At 43.3% G+C, this 23,280-nt stretch overlaps 2 protein-coding genes across 4 annotated transcripts in view; one reads left to right on the top strand and one right to left on the bottom strand.

Annotated features, from left to right (window-relative positions):
• prdm6 (PR domain containing 6) overlaps positions 1 to 5,260 on the bottom strand; it is a 47,124-nt gene extending 41,864 nt beyond the window's left edge. The window contains exons 1-3 of one of the 3 annotated variants that reach the window (XM_069523205.1): positions 5,000 to 5,259; positions 4,021 to 4,570; positions 1,951 to 2,679 (exon numbers count right to left, since the gene is read on the bottom strand). In XM_069523205.1, coding sequence (XP_069379306.1) covers positions 1,951 to 2,662 — 712 coding nt within the window. In that variant the 5' untranslated portion in view covers positions 2,663 to 2,679; positions 4,021 to 4,570; positions 5,000 to 5,259. Of the gene's footprint in view, positions 1 to 1,950; positions 2,680 to 4,020; positions 4,571 to 4,999 lie in introns of all 3 variants that reach the window. The other 2 variants (XM_069523203.1, XM_069523204.1) reach the window with 2 other exon arrangements.
• A 4,876-nt stretch (positions 5,261 to 10,136) lies between these two features.
• ppic (peptidylprolyl isomerase C) lies at positions 10,137 to 13,840 on the top strand. The gene is made up of 6 exons (XM_020106695.2): positions 10,137 to 10,390; positions 10,833 to 10,946; positions 11,140 to 11,233; positions 11,737 to 11,804; positions 12,029 to 12,145; positions 12,563 to 13,840. The coding sequence occupies exons 1-6, from the start codon at positions 10,295 to 10,297 to the stop codon at positions 12,689 to 12,691; spliced, it is 618 nt and encodes a 205-aa protein (XP_019962254.2). The 5' UTR covers positions 10,137 to 10,294; the 3' UTR covers positions 12,692 to 13,840.
• The last annotated feature ends 9,440 nt before the right edge of the window (positions 13,841 to 23,280 follow it).

Here is a 23,280-nt window from a genome sequence, read left to right as displayed (position 1 = left end):
TCATCGGCCCTGCCGGCGCGTATCGACGCAGATTACTGCTGATGGTCCGTTTTATCACCGCGGAATACACACACACACACACACACACACACACACACACACACACACATATATAAACACACACACACACACACACACACACACACACACACACACACATATATATATACACACACACACACATATATATATATACACACACACACACACACACACACACACACAGTGATGGTGAACTCAGCAGGAACCTGTTACATTCAACATTATTATTATTGTTAAGTTAAATTAAATTATATCAAATTATTATTCCGTTATATTAAATTATATTAAATAATTATTATCATTATTAAATAAAGAACAAGATCAAATAAATCATCGTCTTCAGAGGAAACTGATCAATGAGCTGCTGAACTGATAAAGACTCAACTGTTACTTTACTGAGAGAAAGAATACTACCAGTAATACTTCTACTACTGATACTACTAATAATAAAACACATGTATCACAGGAGTGTTTTATGTCAATGATTACAGTTACATCCACACGATTACACACTTTACGCGCCGCCTGTATTTTAACGTCAGAAATATTAGAATCAATTCGCGTAAAGTTTTTAAATGTAAGTTAAAAACAGACACAGTAAATTCCCCGAATATTAAAGAGACAAATAACACAATAAAGTAATACAGATTAATGGAACAGAACTTAAAACAGTTATTGCTGAACTTCTCATCCGAAGATTCAAATGATCTTTAATTATTCTTTAATTATTATTCATGATTATTATTAAGAGAAACCATCAGGAGCACGTGGCGCGAAATCAATCGATCAATAAATCAATGAACAGACTCAAGATTCCACCTTAAATCTGTTCCGGTTGAACAGACACGAGGCTTCACGTCTTTGGTCTCCGTGTGTGAGTGTGTGTGTGTGTGTGTGTGTGTGCGTGTGTACAGATATTGACAGAGCACCGTCATGCGTAAAAGTCGCGCACACGCGCATCATGAAGGAGTTTGACGAGTTTTGAGTCGATAACTAAACGAATAAGATTCAGTTTAAAGGAATATTTAGATTCAATGTTTTAACTGCAGCAGAAATAATAAATTAAAAATAAATACAGAGAAAAGTTAAATGAGAAAAAACACTGGACGCTGTTTGAAGATTGAACTAATATTCAGTCGATCGATGCTGATCCAGTGAAATCATCATTAAAAATGAGCCGAGTGATGAAGGAGCAGAACAACTTCTGATTTAAATAAAAACCCAGTGAATTCTGGTCCAGGTCAAATCTGACCACACACAACATCAAGGACTTTTACTAATCTGAATACATTTCATATAGTTGGTACTCAACATTTAAATAAATTAAAATGAGATATTAGCAAAAATGTGTTTTAAAGTGAGATTAATCTATTTGAATTAATTTCTCTTATTTTAATGATTAAATTAAATAAATAAAATCACCTGCAGTTATTAATTCTGTGGAGCACTGAATAGAAATATCTTTCAAAATCAGAGTAAATCAATAAACTAAAATAAAGAAATAAGAAATACAAGACATTAAAAAATATATATGTTTGACTGCGGGGGACATAAAAGAGCTTATTCTTAATTATTATTAAAGAATAATAATTAATTATCAGGAATCTACTGAGAACTGCAGACCAAGAATATTATAGAAATAATAATAAAGAGACAAAACACTGGAGGTCAAAGTCTTTGCTGACACACACACACACACACACACATACTCTGTAACTCAGTGAGAACCTCACACACACGTGTTAAACCACACGTATGTAAACACATGAGGCTCAGAGGTGAAGACGCAGGTCGACTGTGAGGCCTCGATTCACATTTTTAAAAACTTCTACTGAAGTCATGAAATCCTCATCACAATCTGTGTGTGTGTGTGTGTGTGTGTGTGTGTGTGTGTGTGTGTGTACATACGGTTGTTGACCTCTCCCGTGTGGTTGCTCAGTGGGATGATCTCCATCCTCTGTTGTCCGTACAGGTAGTAGTCCAGCTCCTCCGACGTCAGTTTGAACCTGGCTGTTGCTCCTTTGCCGCCCTCCTCGCAGCCGCCTCCTCCGCTGCTGCTCTTCACGCTGGACGACACCACCCCCACCCCCCCACAGCTGTGCTCTTTGGCCTGATGGAGGAACCCCACTGCTGGGTTGTGACCCTGCTGGTTCTCCGGGGGGACAACCACCACCAGGTCTCCTCCTCCTCCAGGGCCTCCCGGTCCACCTCCTCCTCCTCCAGGGCCTCCGGGTCCAGCACACACCGGGGCCAACGCCTGCCCGAAGAGAGCGATCTGCTGGGGCACGGGCAGCTGGGAGAGCCCTGGGGAGGCGGAGATGGAGATGGAGGAGGACGGGGTGAGAGCTGCAGCTGCTGCTGCTACTGCTGCTGAAGAAGGAGCTACTGAGGAGGACGCAGAAGAAGAGGAGGAGGAGGTGCAGTGCGTGGAGGCCAGGAGGTGGCTGTGCAGGCGGGACGGGCGCAGGCTGTCCATGGGGATGGAGAGGCGGTCAGGATGAGGCGGCGGAGCCAGAGGCGCCTTCAGCTGCGCCTGAGGGAAGAGCTGCTGCCAGTGCTGCAGGTAGGTCGGGTCCACCTTCAGGAAGGCCGAGCCGCTCGGGTCGCCCGGCTTCAGCATGGCTGCACCAAAAGATGCTGAGGAAACAGAGGACGAGCTGTCAATCATCACAACACACACTGATGTGTCCACACACCGTGTCCAGAGGACGGGTCAGAATCACAAGACGTCTCACAAACAAAGTCCAACACGTCACATTAAATCAGATTAAAGTCTGAACCTGTTCCAAAGTGTTTCTTCAACTGATGATAATCACACTTCAAACTGAATTCAGCCTCATGACTCACATTCATTCATCAGTTCATCACAACCTGATTTACTGGATATTCACATTTCAGTTGTTGGAAAATCCTAACTCACGTTATTTCTGTTGAATTTACACAGAAATTTAACCTCAGACAAAACCCTGCAGAACATTTTCTCTTTAAATGTGACCACGTCAGACTCTAGATCATATGAAGTGTTGAACCTTTTCAAAGGTAAAGTTTTCGTTGGAGTTGTTAAACGCTGCCTGATTCCTCCATGAAATCTTATTTAAATGACACTTTGATTATCACTTGATCCTAAAATCTATTTTTTTTCAACCTTTTGATTCTGATTCCACCTGATTTCTCTTCTTTGAACATTTGAACTCAGCAGCTCAGTCGGTTTGTGTTTCAGATGCTCAGCAGGTTTTATTGGGTCTGAAGGTTTGAAGTTTGAAAAGAAAACACAGATTTCACTCTGCTCAGGAGAAACTTCAACACCAGGCTTCAGTTTACAGAAAATAAAAAACCAATGAGTTTAAAAATCAGCTTCTGTTTTCAGATCCACTGGTGAAGTGAAGAAATAAAACTCCAGCTGCGTCTCTTTCTGTCGTTAAATCAGTGAAATATAAAATAAACATCAGATCCACCAACTTAATATAATATAAACTGTAAATTTAACCGTCTGACTGAGACTCAGGAGCCAATTCACTGAGTTCACAGTCTAAAGTGTTCGGATCGTCTTTTTTCTCAAGGTTTATTTTAAAAAGTCTCTCTGTGACTGAATGTTTGTGAGTTCAGAATAAGAAATAAAGAAAAGAGTAAAGTGACTTCAGACCCGCGGACTCTCCGCTGGTTCAGCGCAGATTTTACGCACGAAAAGCTCCAAATAAACGTAGTTTTGATCAAAGTGAGCAAACGCTTACGCACAGTTTGGAAGAGTTTACAACGTAAAACGGATAAAAAGGTGAAAGTTTCTCCGGGATAAATAAAGCGATGGTCCGGAGACTAAGTCCAAGTCAGATCAGCGGTCCGGCGGCTCGTCCGTGGCCGAACAGAGGCAGCGGTGCGCGGACAGAGGCGCCCCGGAGAGTCCCGGGATGTTGGTGTGGTTGTTTTCCTGTCTTTTGGTTTTTAATGTGAAAGTGTGGTTGGAGCTCGGAGGAGGCTTACTGCTGTCAGACTGTCTGCGGCTCCTGGGCGCTGATCTCCGGGCAGCGCTGGAAGGTCGGTCCCTCCTCCGGGCTGCGGTGAACCATCGAGGGGAAGCCGGGACAGTTCGCTGCGTCCTGCGCGTCTCCGGAGCCAAAACTACCGGAGCGGCTGGTGCACGAGCCTCTCTCTCTCTCTCTCTCTCTCACACACCCTTCTCTCTCTCTCTCTCACACACACACACCCCTCTCACACACACACACTCTCTCTCTCTCTAATTGTTTCTCTCTCCACTCTCACACCTTCCTTTCTCCTCTTTCTCTTCCATCCTCCAACTCTCTCTCTCTCTTTTCTCTGTTTTCCCTCTCTGCTGTTTCCTGTTGTCTTCTTCTCTCTTTCATCTCTCCCTCACTCATCCTCTGTTCCCTCTCTCTCTCTCAGTTCAAATGATCTTATTGACACTTTAAGCACACGCGTGTTGAGGCCTCCTGTAAACTCTGACATGTTTGTGATGGTGACGTGAAGCTGAGTTAAATCTTTGAGTTTCTTGTTTGTTGACGTGGATCTTCACCTGAAAGAGAAACAACAGAACCAACCTGCCATGACACATCTCCACAGAACATCAGTGTTTCAGGGTCACAGTCAAAACACTAAATCACGTAACTGATGGAAACTTACGGAGCTTAAGTAACATAGGACGCCGGTCGCAGGACATTTTGTCTCATTCATCAACACGTGGGTTTAGGTGTAAAATCACAAAGTGTTGAACGACGTGTGAAAGAGAAAACATTTCAAACGTCTGTGAGTTATTCAGAGGTCGTGTGGTGATACTAACCTGGAGGAGGTCGTGATAATCGGAGGAAAAAATGTGAATTTCCCTTTAAAATTCACATATTGTGAAGAAATAATCACGAGGATTATAACGTCGTAATCTGCCGGGAAAAGTCAGGAATTATTTTTAGATTGAATTAAGTCAGAAATCTTAAAAAAAGGTAAAAACCTTGTTGGTTGAGGAATCACATCGCTGGATCGACTTCTTCATCTGAGTTCTTTCTCCGAACATTTTCCCCGGAGCTGAGTCCAACTTCAGGAGAGTAACTAACAATACAAGTACAGCAGCAAAAAATCGTCTAATCGTCCCGAGTCCGACGAAGGATGAGACGCCTGAAAGAGGACGGAGCTACAGACTGAAAGACAGTGAATCACTGTAGCAAGCTAACTGTAACAAGCTAGCTGTAGCAAGCTTAATGTAACAAGCTAGCTGTAACAAGCTTAATGTAACAAGCTAACTGTAACAAGCTAACTGTAACAAGCTAACTGTAACAAGCTAGCTGTAACAAGCTTAATGTAACAAGCTAACTGTAACAAGCTAACTGTAACAAGCTAACTGTAACAAGCTAACTGTAGCAAGCTAAATGTAACAAGCTAGCTGTAACAAGCTTAATGTAACAAGCTAACTGTAACAAGCTAACTGTAACAAGCTAACTGTAACAAGCTAACTGTAGCAAGCTAACTGTAACAAGCTAACTGTAGCAAGCTAACTGTAACAAGCTAACTGTAACAAGCTAACTGTAGCAAGCTAACTGTAACAAGCTAGCTGTAGCAAGCTAAATGTAACAAGCTAACTGTAGCAAGCTAAATGTAACAAGCTAACTGTAGGAAGCTAAATGTAACAAGCTAACTGTAACAAGCTAGCTGTAGCAAGCTAAATGTAACAAGCTAACTGTAACAAGCTAGCTGTAACAGGCTAACTGTAACAAGCTAACTGTTGCAAGCTAACTGTAACAAGCTAACTGTAGCAAGCTAACTGTAACAAGCTAACTGTAGCAAGCTAATTCTTACAAGCTAACTGTAGCAAACCAGGTGCTAACAGACCCAAAGGAAGGAGCCAAGTGCAGGAGACCAGAGAAACTAAATAAACCAACCGAGGCTGAAAAGAAGCTGAGAGAAGGAAAATTCCAAAACCAGCAAGAGGCGACAAAACAAAGTGACGAGGGAGCAGACGTTCAATTCAGAAAACTCTGAGATCCAACAAGGGAGAAAGAGGTGAGTCTGAAAACATGGTGACACAAAAGTGATGAAGCATAAAGAACACACAGCACAAAGGTAAAAATACAACCAGACACAGTCCATCTGAAGGTTTACAGGAAACAGATAATGACACTAACGGCTCGCTCACTATTAAACTCCCACAGATTCATTCTAGCGTACTTTGTGTTGTTCACCGGTCGTCTTCAGTATTTCATTTGTGCTTGGGTCCAGTTTGCGTCATGTGAACAACAAAACTGAAGACGACTGTGATTCAGAATTAAACCAAACGCATGTGCACAGTTTGTCTTCACTAACTTTATGACCTTCTTGTAAACAAGCTAAGTGCACACTGCCACCTACTGGCAGCCATACTCCCACAGAACGAAACAGCCACACCTGTAAATGTGGGAAACCTTTTCATGGCAACGTCACTTCTGTCTTTTCTTTGGAGAAAGAACCAGACGACAATACGATTCCACTTTCTGACGAGGTCACTGGTTTGTTGTTGTTTTGGGAGCGGGGGTGTTGTTTTAATAGAAACATTTTATTTTGGATCCAGATTTGTTCTGCAGAGTAAAAACCAGCCGTGTGTGCTTCTCATACATCACGTTAAGAGCCTCAAACACGTTTATCTACTTTACAGCAAGAGAGGTCATTTTTATTTGTGTTATAATTACATTCTTATTATTATTTCTGGTCTTGTAGGTTCTGTTTCTTCTGTGTGTGTGTGTGTGTGTGTGTGTGTGTGTGTGTGTGTGTGTGTGTGTGTGTGTGTGTGTGTGTGTGTGTGTAGAAGACAGATTACAGTCCAGCTCATTGTGTTTCTGAGTCTGACTTGTTATCCACGACCCCGAGCTTTCCCACCCCTCTGCTTCACACACTCACACACTCACACACACACACGTAAATCATACAATGTATGTGTGTGTGTGTGTGTGTGTGTGTGTGTGTGTGTGTGTGTGTGTGTGTGTGTGTACATCACTCCATCAGTCATTATAAGCTGCTGTGGATAAGAATATCAGCTAAACGCCTGAAAACAAAAGTATGTGTGTGTGTGTGTGTGTGTGTGTGAGTGTGAGTGTGAGTGTGCGTGTGGGTGTGTGCGTGTGTTGTTATGACTGGCGTCGCCCTGACAGGCCCCATTTGTCATCCTCGGGACCTCTGGTGGATTGATAACGAACAAAAACACAAACATAAGCGTCTGAAAATGAACTCTTGTCGGCTTAAAGCTACTTTTTCAGCGAGGAGGAATGTGGAGCAACAACAGGCCGTCTGATTGGCCGAGACACAAGTTCAGGGTCGACGTCAGCCACCAGGGAAATCCTAGGGTTGGTAGTTTGAATCCAAGCTCATCTGATTAATTTATCTTTTAACCTCAAAGACTAAAATCAGTTTGATGCTCTTATCTTTGATGAGGTATTTTCTCATATTTAATTGGTCAATATCAAAAAGTAATAACTACGTGACTCCTGCTTTAGTAACTGTTGGAAATATTCATGATATTTGTGTTTAAAACACAAGTGAGTTGATTAGAGAATCAGAAACTTAAAGGAGGTTTTAATCTTTGAAGGAATCAAATGAGGCAGTGATGTGAGGATGAATTAATTGTGTGGCCATTAATCTGATGTTAACATTAAATTAAATGGCATTTATACACGATTCAAACAATCCACTCATGCTCATTCATTCCACTACTTGAAGTGAACTTGATACTTAGATAAACATTAATTCATCCACATGAGTGAAAGGACATTTTCACAAAATACATTTTTAGAGGCTAATTCTGTCTTTACACGATTCTCCAAGTCAAATAAATCTGAAACACATGGTTATCATGATAAATGCAAGTGATTGTAAACAGCATATTTAAGAAGACATGTAAAAATCAATTGAATTTAATATAAGTGGTAAATGGATTGTATCGCACTTGTTTACTCTTATCAACCACTTTACACCACAAGTTGCATTCACCCATTCATGCAGCACCGTCTCCATCACACACCGTTCACACAGCTGAGCGGCAATTTGGATCAAGATATTTGCCCAAGGGCTTCTTCAGAATGCACACTGAAAGAGGGAATCGAACCATCGGCCACCGTTCACAAGAATAACATTTAGATTCCTTATAATTGATGTCAATGTCAGACTTTTACTGCTGTGAGCTTGTTTTTATCACAATAAATGTGACGTTTGAGCTGTTCAATGCATTTTAAAGGAAATTATTGAAGCTCACTTGTTCTTAATGCACAGAAACACTTTATTTTTCCTCTTCATTCCAACAGAAGGCAGAACAGAAAGAAGAGAGAGAGGAGAAAAGCAGAGCAGGAGGAGAATTAGGTGTTTTCATCCATTGATTAATGGCTTTCTAAAGCCGAGCACATCGGAGCAGCCGGCCGATCAATAAATTAACTGCCCAAATTCATCATTTTCTACAACAAAAGCTAATTATTTAGACGGCTGCAGGAAAAGAAAAAACACAATATTAACAAGAGTTCATTTAGCAAAGCTGTGTATTCCTGCATGTGAGAACAGAACAGAGCTGCTGTTTACACTCAGAGCAGCTTCACAGTCCACGGTTTAAACCATCGCACACAAAGAGTCTGCAATCAGATAAAGAATTTAACTCAGCACGGGTCAAGTGTAAATCCTGGTTCAGAAAAAAGATATAAAAACATTTTCTAATCACATTTAAAGAAAGTTTGACCATAAGCTGTTTTAAAAAAAATGCCGTCGACTCTGGATCCAGAAAGTGAAGCCAAGTGAAACCTGTCTTCTGTGTACTGGCCAGCAGGGGGCGACTCCTCTGGTGATTTCTATAGAAGTCTATAGAAACTGTCTCTACTTCTCACTGTATAACGTCAGGAAACATTGTCCTCAGGAGTTTTTGTCTCAGTCTCTAGTTTCAAGTCTTCTTCACTTTTGCCAGTGCAGCCGAAGCTGTTCCCATCAACATCAGTAAAGTTCGTAAACAGCGAGAAACCAGACTCTTCATTTGACTTCCAACACAGAAATCCCGATTTATCGTCCTACAGGTCGAACACTGTCATGCCAATGATGTGTTTTTACACGCGTGTGATTGACGTGATCATAAGGAAGTGACGGAGCCTTTAAGGTGAAATTTAAGGAGGTTTGAAAGGTTCATTTCCTCACCAGGATAAATGAGGCCTTATTGGTTTAATTCCACGAGGGTTAGTTAGCACACAGCCGACAGTAATTCAATTAAAACACTTGCATTTCCCCCGTTCATTTACAGTCTGCAGCGCACGCACACACACACACACACTCCTGTAACCTTGGTATATATAACTGTGCAGCTTTACAGCGGTGTCACTTTCATTTACATAGGAGCAGGTTGTTAAGGTCCTGCTTTGACATTCAATTAAAACGTTTACATTTCTGCTTAATTAATTCAGCGGATGGTGAGAAGAAAAGACGAATGGACGGGCGGCTGTGACAGGAGGCCGATAACCGTGTGTGTGTGTGTGTGTGTGTGTGTGTTAAGGTCACGGCAGACTGACTATTATAATTCATCTCTATAGACGTGTATTCATCTGAGACCTTTATTCTCTTTTTCAGTTTTATTCCCTGCAGCTGAGCTCAGGCAGGTTTTTTTACTTAGTTCAGTAAAGTGTTGAAATAAAAACATCTGTAAAGTTTTCACTTAATCGTCTCTATTGTTAAAACCTAACATCACGATAATGATTGATTGTTGATCATCACTGCAGTGAAACTGGAATATGTTCGTCAATCAAGACAAAAACTTCTAATCTTCAGGATCATTTTTTCTTTTTTGATTAAAGAACAGATGTTTTATTATTTCACATGTTTTATTCATTGTAGATTAGTTATATATTTAAAATGTATCATTTCTGTTCTGTTAATATTTTAGTTTTCAGAGAAGAACAGAACTCTTTCCTCTTTCCTCTCCTCTGTTTCACCCTTTCTTTCTTCCTCTCCTCCTCCTTCATCTCATCCCTCCTTTCCTCTGCCCTGTTTCGTCCTCTCCTCCTCTCTCCCTTCTTTATCTCCTCTCTCCTTTCCTCTCTCCTTCTCCTATCTTGCGTCTTCTCCTTCTCTTCCTCTCCTCCTCAGTAGGCGGAGCTCTGACACAGAGCCGGCCCTCTGCAGGGGGAGTGGTGTGGTGATGTATCCGCGTCAGGAGCTCTGTTTCCCGGGTAGCCTCTGAGCGGTGACTCGCTGTGATTTCTCCCGGTCCTGGTGCTCTCTCCCAGCGGAGAGCTGCTCTCTGTCTCCCCGCTGAAAGATGGAGCTCCTCCCGGTTGTCCTCCTGCTGTCTGCCGCCTGTCTGCAGCCCGGCTCCGCTGCAGTGACACGGTCAGGACCGAAAGTCACCGAGAAGGTTTGTTGATGAGAGTCTGTCATCTAGGTCTCCTCCTCCTCCTCCTCCTCCTCTTCCTCCTCTTCTCTATTCCTCTTTCTCTCTTCTTGTTATTCCTCTCATCCTCTACGTGCACGGTGGTACTCTCTCAGCTGTGCGCGCGGCCGGAGCCTGGATAGTAAAGGCACGTGCACGCAACAAACAGTGACGACGTGTCCGGAAAACGGGGGGGGGGGGGGGGGGGCACTTAGCTCTGCAGATTTCTCTAGAATACGTCACACACGCACGCACGCACACGCACGTACACAGCTGTACACGTGTCCATTCAGACCAGACACAATGGCTGCTCTCACACAAACACAAATAACACGTGATCAGAAACGAGGCCCTGTACTGAGTGTGTGTGTGTGTGTGTGTGTGTGTGTGTCTGTGTGTGTCTGTGTCTGTGTGTGTGTGTGTCCAGGTGTTTTTTGACATCACAGTGTCGGGTCATGAGGTTGGGCGGATCGTCATCGGCCTGTTTGGAGAGGTCGTCCCTCTTACTGTCAATAACTTTGTTGCCCTGGCAACCGGAGAGGTAAGAAGACATGGAATGGCACCAACGCTTTACTTCCTGTTTCATATTTGTCATCATTTATACAATCACATGAAATGTTCCTTCAGATTCTTCCCCAGACGTTTATTTCATGCAGCTAATACAAAATGTAATTGTGTGTGTGTGTGTGTGTGTGTGTGTGTGTGTGTGTGTGTGTGTGTGTGTGTGTTCCCAGAAAGGTTACGGCTACAAAGGAACAAAGTTCCACAGAGTAATTAAAGACTTCATGATCCAGGGAGGAGACTTCACTGCTGGAGACGGAACTGGAGGTAAGAACGACCCCTAAAGGAACGAGCCACCCAACATATACAGACCTGAAGACCACACTCATGTTTTACTGCATCATCACGTCAGCACGTTCTCAATAGAATCCAAAGGAGGTTCTAGACGTTCTTTACAAGGTTCTGGAGACCTGACCTGCAGGAGCTTTCCAGTGGGTCTTTCTCAGCAGCTAAACATTTTAAAGCTGCTTAATCCACGAGAAGCAGCCGATGGTTGTTTGTTATAATGAAAAACATCTTCAACAAAAACTTTCACTTTGTCAGTAGAACATAAAAAAAAAGATTCTACTTCAGTTGAAAAACACACAAACACCTTGAGAACATTTGTTAAATCAAAATTAAATTCCAGTTCTGTAGTTTGTCTCACGCTGAAGACACAGACGTTTGTTCTGCTGCTGGAAATGTGAGAGCGTCTATTTGAGTTTGTTGGATATATTTTATATCATTTTTTAATTTTTCCTGCAAAGTAACCAAATAATTTTTCCGTCCAGGTCACAGCATCTACGGGACGACTTTTGCAGATGAAAACTTTAAACTGAAGCACTTAGGAGCTGGATGGGTGAGTGCACGCACACACACACACACACACACACACACACACACACACACACACACACACACACACCTCTTTTGTTACATTTGTACGTTCGATCTTAAACCTTTGACACAAACTCTTCATTAACAAACAACTTGTCAGAACTGTAACGTGAAGTATGAACCTGTGTGTGTGTGTATGTGTGTCTGTGTGTGTGTGTGTGTGTGTGTGTGTTGTGTTTGTACCAGGTGAGTATGGCGAATGCCGGGCCGGACACAAACGGGTCTCAGTTCTTCATCCTGGCCTCCAAGGCTCTGTGGCTGGACGGGAAACACGTGGTCTTTGGGAAGGTCCTGGACGGGATGGTGCGTCAAACACTTTTCATGAGTCGTTGCGTGAGAGGAGATGTTTGCTTCACACAGTTTAAACTTCTGAAAGCGCCGCCACAGGTCAGCTGACTTCCTGTATGGATTCAGTGGCTCCACCCACCCAGGAAGTAGTCCACACCAGGGCTGCGTTCTGAAAAAATGTGGCAAAATGTTAATTTAAACGTAAACAGTGTTGTTACACGAGCAGCTGAGAACGTCATTGTTGTCGTTCTTGTGGAAGAAATCATGGAGGTCGATGACATGAGTCTAAATACGCGTTTAAATCAGCATTCGAACATGAAAACATCACCTGACAATCTTCAGGACGTTCGTTCCGACATAGAAACGGGTTCTTGCTCTTCTTTTACGTCAGTGTTGAGTGTCTGACCCGCTTCTGTCCGTCTCCTCCGTCAGGCTGTGGTTCACACCATCGAGCTGCAGGACACCAACGACAGGAACCTGCCGTACACCGAGTGCGTGATCGTCAACAGCGGCAGGATTCCGGTCAAAGAGCCCTTCGTGGTGGAGGTGGAGGGCTGGTAACAGAATGTGATGATGAAATACTGGTGATGGATCACAAATCATTTGCCAATCTCACATTTTCATTTTATTACTTTTGCGTAAAGACAGCAGCTCATAAAGCCGGATGTTGGTTTGAATAGTTTGACACCAGAACCTTAGGTCAACAGAATTTTTCATCTTGAAGGAAAACTTTATGAAAGTGAAACAACGTTTCTGCAGATCCTCCTGAATCTTCCACACCGGATCTTTAAAATAGGAAACGTTTGATCAAAGTTTTAAGAAGAATCAGAACCTGAACTAGTTCCTGTCCCAGCGAATATTTGAAAAGTTTTGATATTCGCGGTACAGACACATTTCAGCTGGTATCACAAACACTCTGGGCTCGAACACTCGTCCCAATTAGCAAGATAACGTGAAGCGTTTCATACAGGACGTTAGCATGTTACGTGTCACAAAGACTAGATGTAACATGCTCAGCGTTAGCGGGGGTTTCGTAACAGGAAACTGACTGAAGAGCGTGTCTGATAATAATAATAATAATTTTATAATGTTTGGTGCTGTGAATCAAACACGACGAATATCATGAAACTTGCACTTACACAATAACTATGTAGCTCCTCGTGAATCTCTTATTGCCAAATCATTCTCAGTTGCCAAACTTCCTGACATTTCCTATGCATTGAATATTTAAATATCGTCATTTTAATAAACATATGCAAACAAAGAGAGAAACAAACTGTAGCAGGTGTCAAACATCATTCTGGCACTAAAATTATTTAGGATCTTCTTCTTTCATGTCTTGATTTGAACTATTTGTCTTCCGGATGAATTATGCACTGTATCATGTGAGTAAAAAAAACTGCAGCACAAATTGCACAGAAAGAAAAATATTGTTAAAGTGTGGAAACGAGAATTAATATTGTCTGATACTGTTTAGTTTCAATAATGAATATAAATGTTGAACCATGTGACTGCGTCAGTGAACCTGACAGTTAATTCCTGCGAGTTGTTTTTAATGTTGTCTCTAATAAAGTTTGAACTAATCTTCCTCATGCCACTGAAGCTAACGCAGCATTAAAAACCAAACATATCAAACGTTATGTTTCCATTATTTATATTAACAGAAGAGTGTGAACAGCTGTGTTTTCTACAATAAACTGAAAAAATATCCGTCATTTCGATCTGTCTTCATTGTGTCCCAGTTATTTAAAGGTTCAGTGTGTAGAATGTAGTGACCTCTAGTGGTGAAGTGTCATGTTGCAGCTGAACACCCCTATATTTGAATATAAAGGCTTTAAAGGGTAGAGAAAGTAAAAAGTGGACACTCCTTGTTCTGTTGGAAACAGGAAAGATGAGAAATACATTTATACAAAACTTCACACATGAGGAAAACTCAGTGTTTCAATGTTTTGCTGAATGAGGCTTCGACTTGAGGAGCTGAAGGGGATCGAACCACCGACCTTCAGATCACCGAACAACTCACTTCACCTCCTGAGTTTCATCAGGTGGAAAAGATAGGAAGACATGATCGCTCCCCAAGAATGAAGACACAGCGTCTGGATCGCCCCCTGGTGTCTGGCTGCAGTATGGGTCCTAAACCCTCCTCCTCCATGTTAGCAGATGGGACATGAACCGAAAGAAAAAAAATCAAAGCAGACGTTAAATAAATGTTTGTCAAAGATGTTTCTGTCATTTCAGGTCGTTCTCATCTCACTGATGTTCAAGTGTTTCTGATCAGTGTGCGTCTTTTACCTGGAGAACAGACGATACAGTGGGAGGAGCGTGTGTGGAGGCGTGTGGAGGCGTGTGGAGGCGTGTGGAGGCGTGTGACGCTCTGGGAAACGTTCTGCTGGGGAACCCTGAGTCCTTGAGGCCTTTAACGTGGACACACACCAACAGACCAAGAACCCTTCATGGCAACAGTTCACTCTGATGGCGGCGGTTTCTTTCAGCACGATAACGAGACAAAGAGTTTAAGGTGTCGACTCCAAATTCCCCAGATCTAGATCTGATCCTCCTGATAACGACCGACCGCAGGAAACGGTTTTCAGAGTCTTACTCCGTCTTGTACGATGCAGAGACCCTTCTTTGTTGCCCGGTCGAACCCGTTGTGCGTCTGCAGGCCGCTGTTTGAGAAGCGCTGGCGTTAAACGGTGTAATTATCGTCGGTAAAAGGTGAAGCTGCAGAGGAAGGCTGAGCGCTGACAGCTGATCTCTCAGCACTGACACAAAACTGCTGCTAATGAGAACTACAGCGGGTGATTTGTTTTCCCCTGTTCTACAACACACACACACACACACACACACACACACACATTCAGACAGACAGAGATACAAACAGATAAACAGATACACACCTTTCCACACACACAGGGGAGGAAAACATCTCTGAACACAAAGGTCAGAGCAGAGCAGAAATCTCTGGAGGAAGACAGGAAGTTGACAGGAAACAGTGAAATATATCACGGCCGTCCGCTCGACACGCCGGCTCCTCCCAGAAGTCAGATCTGCACAAATTAACAAAAACGATCCTGATTTTTTAGATTTTCACCACAAACGTGTTGATTCAGCAGCAGCTGAAAGTGACGGCTCCGCAAGTTTCCACATCCCAGTATCTGTGTTTCTAAATAATGATCTAGTTTCTTTCTTTTATTTTCCTGATTCTTTTCAAAGGGAAAGTGATTTTTTTAAATTATTTTAATTTAAATTTTTGGGGCCTTTTAATGAAGCCAGATAACATGAAACCAGAGGAGGAGCCATGAGACAAACACATTCACTAATATCAATAATTAAAAACAAGTGATTTGAATAAAGAACTAATTGTGAAACAACAATCCAGCTCTAACAAATATGTAAAATAAAAATATCTATAAAATTATATTTTTATGCAGAGATTTGTATATTATATAAGATTTGTGGACAATGATGGAAAATGTTACCGTTTGAATTTTTCTCTTTGAATTGCTCAGAAATTTAAAGGCACAATGTGTAATTTTCTACCACTAGGGGGCGTCTCTATCAGAACTATGATTAAAGACAGAGTTTGATGTGGTGGTGCAGCAGAGAGGGATGATGGGAGTTGTAGTCTTCTCCTCAGACGTCTCCTCCTCCAGAACAATCAGCAGCTGATTTAACAGAATAAAGCGGCTTCATGTTAAACTCAGTGTCTCTCTGACTCGTCTCTGAGGAGTCGAGTTGCCGCTAACGTTCGCTCAGCTTGATTCTCTGAAAACTTCAGACCAGACGTCCGACGACTCAAATCCTTCATCTGCTTCAAACACAGAGTTAAAAACCACCAAGATGTAAAAAGTATTCAGTAAAAATGTGACTTCAAACTGGATAAAGTCACTTTTGACTCTTCGGACAAACACTCACACAAAGAGAACGTGAGGCCACCAACAGGCGACAGAATGAAAAGTTACCTTGACAGATTTCTGCACGACTCCACTTTCATTTTTAAACTAAACTTCCTGAAATTGAAATCAACCAAAATGTTCCGTCTGTTTCTCACTAAGATCTTTGTCCGTCTCCTTGGTTTGGTTTTGGTTCCAGTTGATGTTTTAGTTTCATGTGTTTGAGCATTGTGTTGTTTTTTCAGTGGCTGCTACAGGAGAAGTTTTCTTTTAAAGGTCAATGAAGTAAAGTGATTCGTTCATTATCCTCATAAGACATAATTAGTCAAAGCAGAACTAACAAAGCGAAATTATGTCTCCGTTGAAAAAGAAAACCTGCATCACAGAAGCACAAACTATGAGAAATGTCCTTTTCTGATCGTCTGAAACGTCTCAGCTGAGTCTTTATTTTCCGGCTGTTGTTTTATTTTTCCACAGGACCACCAGGTGAGAGGGACGGATGGAGAAACTACCTCCTCCTCCTCCTCCTCCTCAGCGCGCTGTTTGTCAGCCGATATAACAAGACTGTCTGAACCCAGCGAACGTGTGGAGAGCAGGAGACGAAGGGCGGGAGAGGGTTCAGGAGGATGAGAGAGAGGAGGAGGAAGCGATAGAGAGGCACGGAGAGAAAGATACAGAGAGGAGGGAGAGAAAGTGGTGGTAGGTTTTTAAATGGTCCGGAGGGATGCGTGTCGAGGAGCAGGAGGAAGAGGAGAGGGGAGGAAGGAGGGGAGGAAGGAGGGGAGGCTCCCACAGCGACTGCTAGTTGTTATATTGGGGATCTGTTAGTGGATCAATGTGAAAAGAAAGAGAGAAAGAAAGAGGGAGGGAGAGAGGCTGTGTGGAAGGATGACAGGCCTCATTACCACCAAACCTCGGACAGTGATGCCTCTGAGTGTGTGTGTGTGTGTGTGCATTCTTACATGTATACTGTGTGTATTCCCACACCAGCTGAAGCCTATTTACATGCATGGGTGTGTGTGTGTGTGTGTGTGCGTGTGTGTGTGTGTGTGTGTGTGTGTGTGTGCTCTCTCCCTGCGGGCCTCTGTAAGAGAAGCAGAGGATGATGGGACAGAGTTGTTTAAAGGTCAGCAGCAAACACATCATCAGAGAGAGAGAGAGAGAGAGGGAGAGAGAGAGAGAGAGAGAGAGAGAGAGAGAGAGAGAGAGAGAGAGCTGCCCTGAGAACTAAGAGCTAACCTGCACACAACACAACAACACAACCGCTACACAACAACACAACCACTACACAACAACACAACAACACAACACAACAACACAACCGCTACACAACAACACAACCACTACACAACAGCAGGCAGGACCATGTTAAAGAACGACAAAATACTGTCATTACCACAAACACACAGCAGAGGGATGTGCACATAAGAACAATGCTATGCTAACTTAACAATCCATTTTTCCTCGCTGCGTCATCAAGGGTCGGAGACTAACGGACCAATAACCAATCAGAGCAACACAACGCACACTTGATCGCCCCCTGGTGGCTGCCTCCACTTGTGATCAGTTTGGTTTAATCAGTTATTAATGATATAAAAACAGGCGGAGACATGATGATTGACAGCTGAGACAAGCTCAGGATTGGTCAAGCGTGTGTATGGGCAGGACCTCGTTACCACAGCTCTATCTCCAGATCACAAATACACAGACTTGACAAAACTGACAAAGTTTGTGTCCCAGGATTTTTAGCTTCATTTCTGGATAATGTCGTCCATTGTTATGTTGTTGTGTCTTCAGAATTCATCTTCATCCAGGTTGAAGGTTGAAAATCAGCCCAGAACTCAGTAAAATGTTCTTCAGTGAAATATCGACTGTGGGTTGAACCCAGACCTCTCGGCCTTTTACAGTCAAGATGTTCTCTTTTCTGAAAAGTGTTGTTCTGCAACAAAGTGCACGAGGCCATTTATCAGAGCTGCTCTGAGACGAGTCACAATCCTGATGAGCAAAACTGCCAAGTGAAGCTGCAGAGTTTCAGGTCCGAGCGCTGATCAATGAAGTCAAATGCATTTCAGCGCTTTTCTTTTTTTAACGTAGCTAAGCCCAGATTTGTTAAAGCGCAGGTTAGTGAGCTCACACGCTGTCGTAGCAATACCTCCTTCTGATTGGCTGTGTTTCATTTTAAGCACCAGCTGGAGGGTCACATGAAAACATGTGAACACAAAGTTGGCTAAGAGGAAAGTTAAAATGTTTCGTGCTAATCTAAGCTGCACATTCGTGCTTTGACCTTTCAGTGGATTTATCGACTAACTACTGATTTACAATAAGCTCAACTGTACGACTTCCCCCGCTGGCTGCACCTTTTACCAAATGACACCAGGAAACTTCCAGAGTCTGAGGATTTAAAGATGAAACAGCTCAGTGAGATCTCACTGCTCCTCTCCCACCGACACTTTAACAACACTCCCATCATGCACACATCCGCTCTCCTCGCCGCTGTCACCACATTGACCCGACGGCAGCGACGGGGCGTCTCGCCCTCGTCTACGACAACAATTATCACCTTCTTCTCCTTCTCCACCTCGTCCTTCCTCCCTCTTCTCTGACTGCAATTAGAGGGAGGAATAATCATATTGACAGGGCTGACAGGTCGGGGCGGGAGAGCAGGAACATGAATAGTCACATGTGTCAAAGGCAGAGCGGCCAGGAGGATGGGGGGGGGGGGGGGAGTCGGATATATCAGTGTGTCTTATTGTAGCTTTGATATTATGACAATGACACACAGTCAATTTGAATTCAGCATCACTGAGGACACCAGCTCCAATGGACGCCCAGGAATTAGTGTGCTGACATTTCTACACAGACATATTGACATCTGACACTGGACCAGAAGAGACCGAGGCTAGCACACGGCCGCGGTGTTAAATTACATATCGACAAACTGCACAAAGAACACGACCACGAGACGTTCTGCTGTATTTACATCATGGCCTCAGAAGAAACTGGTGTATGATTGGCAGGCAGGCGTCTGTGGCTAAATGTTATTAGCCTAGCTTAGCATGAAGAACAGATAGCCTAGCTTAATCGAAGCTCAAATAAGAGTATATGACTAAACTGTGTTTGTGGAACCGATGCAATGAAAAAATAATTCAAATGGCAACGCTGCCTGATGATGTAATAGAAACTGGTGCCGCCATCTTTAAAAAGCAGCCTCCAATCAGGAGACTCCAAAACTCAACTCAGTCAGTCATGGTGCTGCCCCCTGTCTGCTGCTTTTTGCATCGTAGGAATAAAACAATTGTTCCTGAATTAAAATACAAAACGAATCTGTTCAGTGTTCATATTAAGTTTCTGTAAATACAGACAAAATGTTTTAACTTCACTTTGTGTCAGAATAAAGTGGAGACACATCGTCCATCTTTATCCTTGTATAGTGTTTACATTTTTCTTTATCTCTCTCTCTCTCTCTCCCTCTCTCTCTCTTTATATACAGTATATATATATATATATATATACTGTATATATAAATATATGTGTGTTGTATGTTTTTATCACTATTTTCTTATTTTTTATTTTATTTTTATCTTTCTCTCTCTTAATGCCTTCCTGCTGCTGTAATGTCCACATTTCCCCAGCGTGGGATGAAAAGTTTTATCTTATCTTGTCACTTGTTTGTATGTCATGTATGTTGCTTGTGTGCACATTCATGCACAACACACTAATTGTTTTATCCTTAATTACAGTGAATTTTACTTTTGGGTTAATCACAGTAAAACTCTGTGGATTCATGTTCCAGGAGACTTTGTCCTTTTTATATTTTGTCCGACACTAAAAGCTGATTTTCTACTCTTTCTTTCTTACATTAAACCTAAACACTTCTCTCTATATGCATTTTTATCATCAACACCTAATTGTCCAATAATTCTTCTCCCACCTTTTTGCATTCCTGCATTAAAACCCTCATTTTTCCTCCACTCCTCCTCCCGTCCACACAGATTAAAAGCCATTTTCTGCCTCCGTTTCTGTCTTAACTACATGTATTCCACCATTAAAAGCTAATTTTCCGACAGCCTCGCTCCCATCTATATGCATTGCTGTTCCGGGGAATAATTTTTCTACTTTCTCTGCGCCTCCTCTCCTCTCGGGCTCCATCAGCTGGGAGGAGCCGGCCTGGGAAATCGTTAGCGCTCCTTCTCTTTAAATTGGGAAGGTGGACGGCAGGTGAACATCGCATTGATCGCCCTCTCAAGGCCTCTTTCTCCCCCCCTCCATCCCTCTCGCTTGCATCCCTCACCGCCAATTGTCTGGCCTTTATTCCCCCCCTCAACACACACACCTCCTCCCTCCTCTCACATCAGCGCCAATTGCCGGCCATTTTTCCCCCTCCATCTCTTCCCTCTTCTTTTCTTCGGATGCTAGCGGAGGTCACAAATTTACAAGAGAGAGTGGAGGGAGGGGGGTGGAGGGGTGTTGCTGTCTATCTGTCTAACAACCACCATCATGGGGCAGAAAACAGAGATATGTGGAGGGGCGGCAGGGGCCCGGGCAGCAGGGGGTTATGGGACAGAGATAGCGGGTGGCGTGGGAGGAGGGGGGGTCAAAGTAAACATGGTGATGATTTCCCCTGAGTTTCGTTCATCCACACCGAAGAGGGGGGAGAGAGAGAGAGAGACACCCGGAGAAAAAGGGGGAGAGGAGGAGAGAGAGAGCAGCTGCTGTCCTGTCACCGCCGGCAACCGTAAATGCGGTGACACCTCCTCCTCCTCCTCCTTACAACGAGAGAGAGAGAGAGAAAGAGAGAGAGAGAGAGAGAAGGATGCTGCGAGAAAATCGAAATGCTGACACACACACACACACACACACACACACAGCAGGCACCTCGGACTCTCATCGTCCAATTAGAGTCCGGCCTGAGACTCGAGCAGAGAGTTTCCTGTGTCACACATTATTTTTTTTACACTCTTATTTGTTTTCCCAGATTTTTGTTTTCTTACTTACAGTTCTGTAAAATGTTCTTACATTCATCAAGTCACTGGACGATCAGTCACAAAATGTTGCTTTAAGAAAAACACGACTCCACAAAGAACAAGAACAACGATGACGACAGTAAATGAACGTTTAAAAGAAAACGACAACAGAAACTCTGACCACCAGTCATCTGAATCTAGACTCTGAAACGATGCTAAACGTTAGCTCTCCCTCTCTCGCTCTCTCTCTCTATGATCCTACATCTGTAGTGAGGAACAAGACAAACTTCTGACTCCGTTTCTCCGTTGATCAGGTTTGAGCAGCTTTGGTTGGTAAACGTGGAGAGAAAGAGGCGGAACAAACTATTAGCGACTGTGTTAGCGTTGAACAGAAGATGGAGTTCTGGATCAGATATCTGCCGTTGACACTGGGAGCCCAGAACCCGAGGTTTTCAGACCCTCGTCCCAAATCAACAATGAGACTTACGGAACCTTATTATCACCAGAACACTGATTTCAGGGAGTTTGCTGAAAAATCTCAACGTTGTTTTTACATATTTTAACAAATTACATTTATTATTAATATGTTTGACTTCTGGAAAATCTTGTGACGCCGCCGGGAGTCCAGACAGGGTTGAGCTCTGATGTCACAGTTACTCTGTTAACGTTTTTAACAATTAGACCCATTTTTACTTTACTCTCCATTTTCTCTCCTCTTCACCCTGCTCTCTTTATTTCTCCTCCTCATCTGTTCTTTTTCTCCCCTCTCTTTTTCCTCCTCACCCTCTCTCTCTCTCTCTCCCTCCCTCCCTCTGAAACTAATTAGCAGTGAAGGCCGAAGCAGAGGGAGGAGTGAGCGAGGGAGGGAGACAAGAAGAACGGGAGGAGGGCTGAGAAACCAGGAGGAAAAAAAGACGAAGGAGAAAGATGGTTTAACCCTGTGAGCTGTAAACAGAAACTCTTCCTCTCTCGGTCTTTTCTTCCTGAGAAATGCTGTGGACACTAACTTCACTCCAGCAGCATCTCTTCTTCACCTAATCACCTTCCATTTATTTTCTCTTGCTCAGTCCGTGAAGTGAAACGTCCACAAACATCTAAAGATTCAGCTTCAGTGATTGATCAGGTTTTTTTTCTTGGCTAACTGTAAACACATGAGGCTTCTGCAGGAGACAATGATCAACGGAGACAAGAGCGACGCACACAGAGAGAGCAACAAAAGTTTTCTGTCGAGGAGTTTTAAACCGGATCGGACATTTTGATTCCACTAATTCCTCTTCGCTGTTAAACCCCAGAGACTAAATTACCCACGTTTCAACAAACTATCGCTCCACGACTCTGAAAAGACGTGAGTCGGGCCTGAGGCTTCGTGACGTGGTGCTACGAGAGGAATCAGCTGTCTTTGTTTCTGTTGCAGGACGTCGTGGAAATGTTCATTCTGTTTGAGTCAGTGTCTTTTAATTACGTGACAAATCTTACAGCTGAGTTTTTCATTTCAGCCTGAAAATTTTACATTTACATCAAAACCTCATTCAAAATGAAAAGTGACACAATGGAGATGCATCCTCTGGCCCCTCCAGCAGGGGTCAGCGTGTTAAATACACTGAATATTGGCAGAAACTATGACGCCTATAATCAGTTAGTAAAAGTTTGTGTGTTGATATAAAACACATAGTTTAGAATGTTTAACTGTGAACTGTGTCTCTCGATAGATTCAGTCATTACATTGACTTTACGGCTGTTCAGTGTTAATGTGATAGAAACAGGAAACAGGGAAGAGAGGAGGAAAGAGATGCTGTGGACGGTCGGGAGTTAATCTGAGGAGCTGCTGCTGGAACACCCGAACACCCGAACAGCCGAACACCCCAAACACCCCGAACACCCCGAACACACCGAACACCCGAACACCCCAACACCCCAACACCCCGAACACCCGAACACACCGAACACCCGAACACCCGAACATCCGAACACCCGAACACCCGAACACACCGAACACACCGAACACCCCAACACCCCAACACCCCAACACCCCAAACACCCCGAACACCCGAACACCCGAACACTTGAACACCCAAACACCCGAACACCCGAACACCCGAACACCCGAACACTCTTTACCACTCGCTGCTCAACAGTTTTGTAAATCTACAGACAAATGTGGGTGAAGACTAGTTTGATTTGAGTGAAGCAGGAAAGCAGAGCTGCAGCTGAATCATCATGAGGTCACATGTTTCTGAGACGAGGGAGGTCCTGTGGTCTGAGGCTGTGACTCCCACATCAGCGGAGGAAAGAA

The sequence above is a fragment of the Paralichthys olivaceus genome, chromosome 4 (assembly GCF_024713975.1).
Source record: "Paralichthys olivaceus isolate ysfri-2021 chromosome 4, ASM2471397v2, whole genome shotgun sequence".
Lineage (NCBI taxonomy): Eukaryota > Metazoa > Chordata > Actinopteri > Pleuronectiformes > Paralichthyidae > Paralichthys > Paralichthys olivaceus.
Note: the sequence above shows the minus strand (reverse complement) of the source record. Positions and strands in the feature narration are given on the sequence as shown.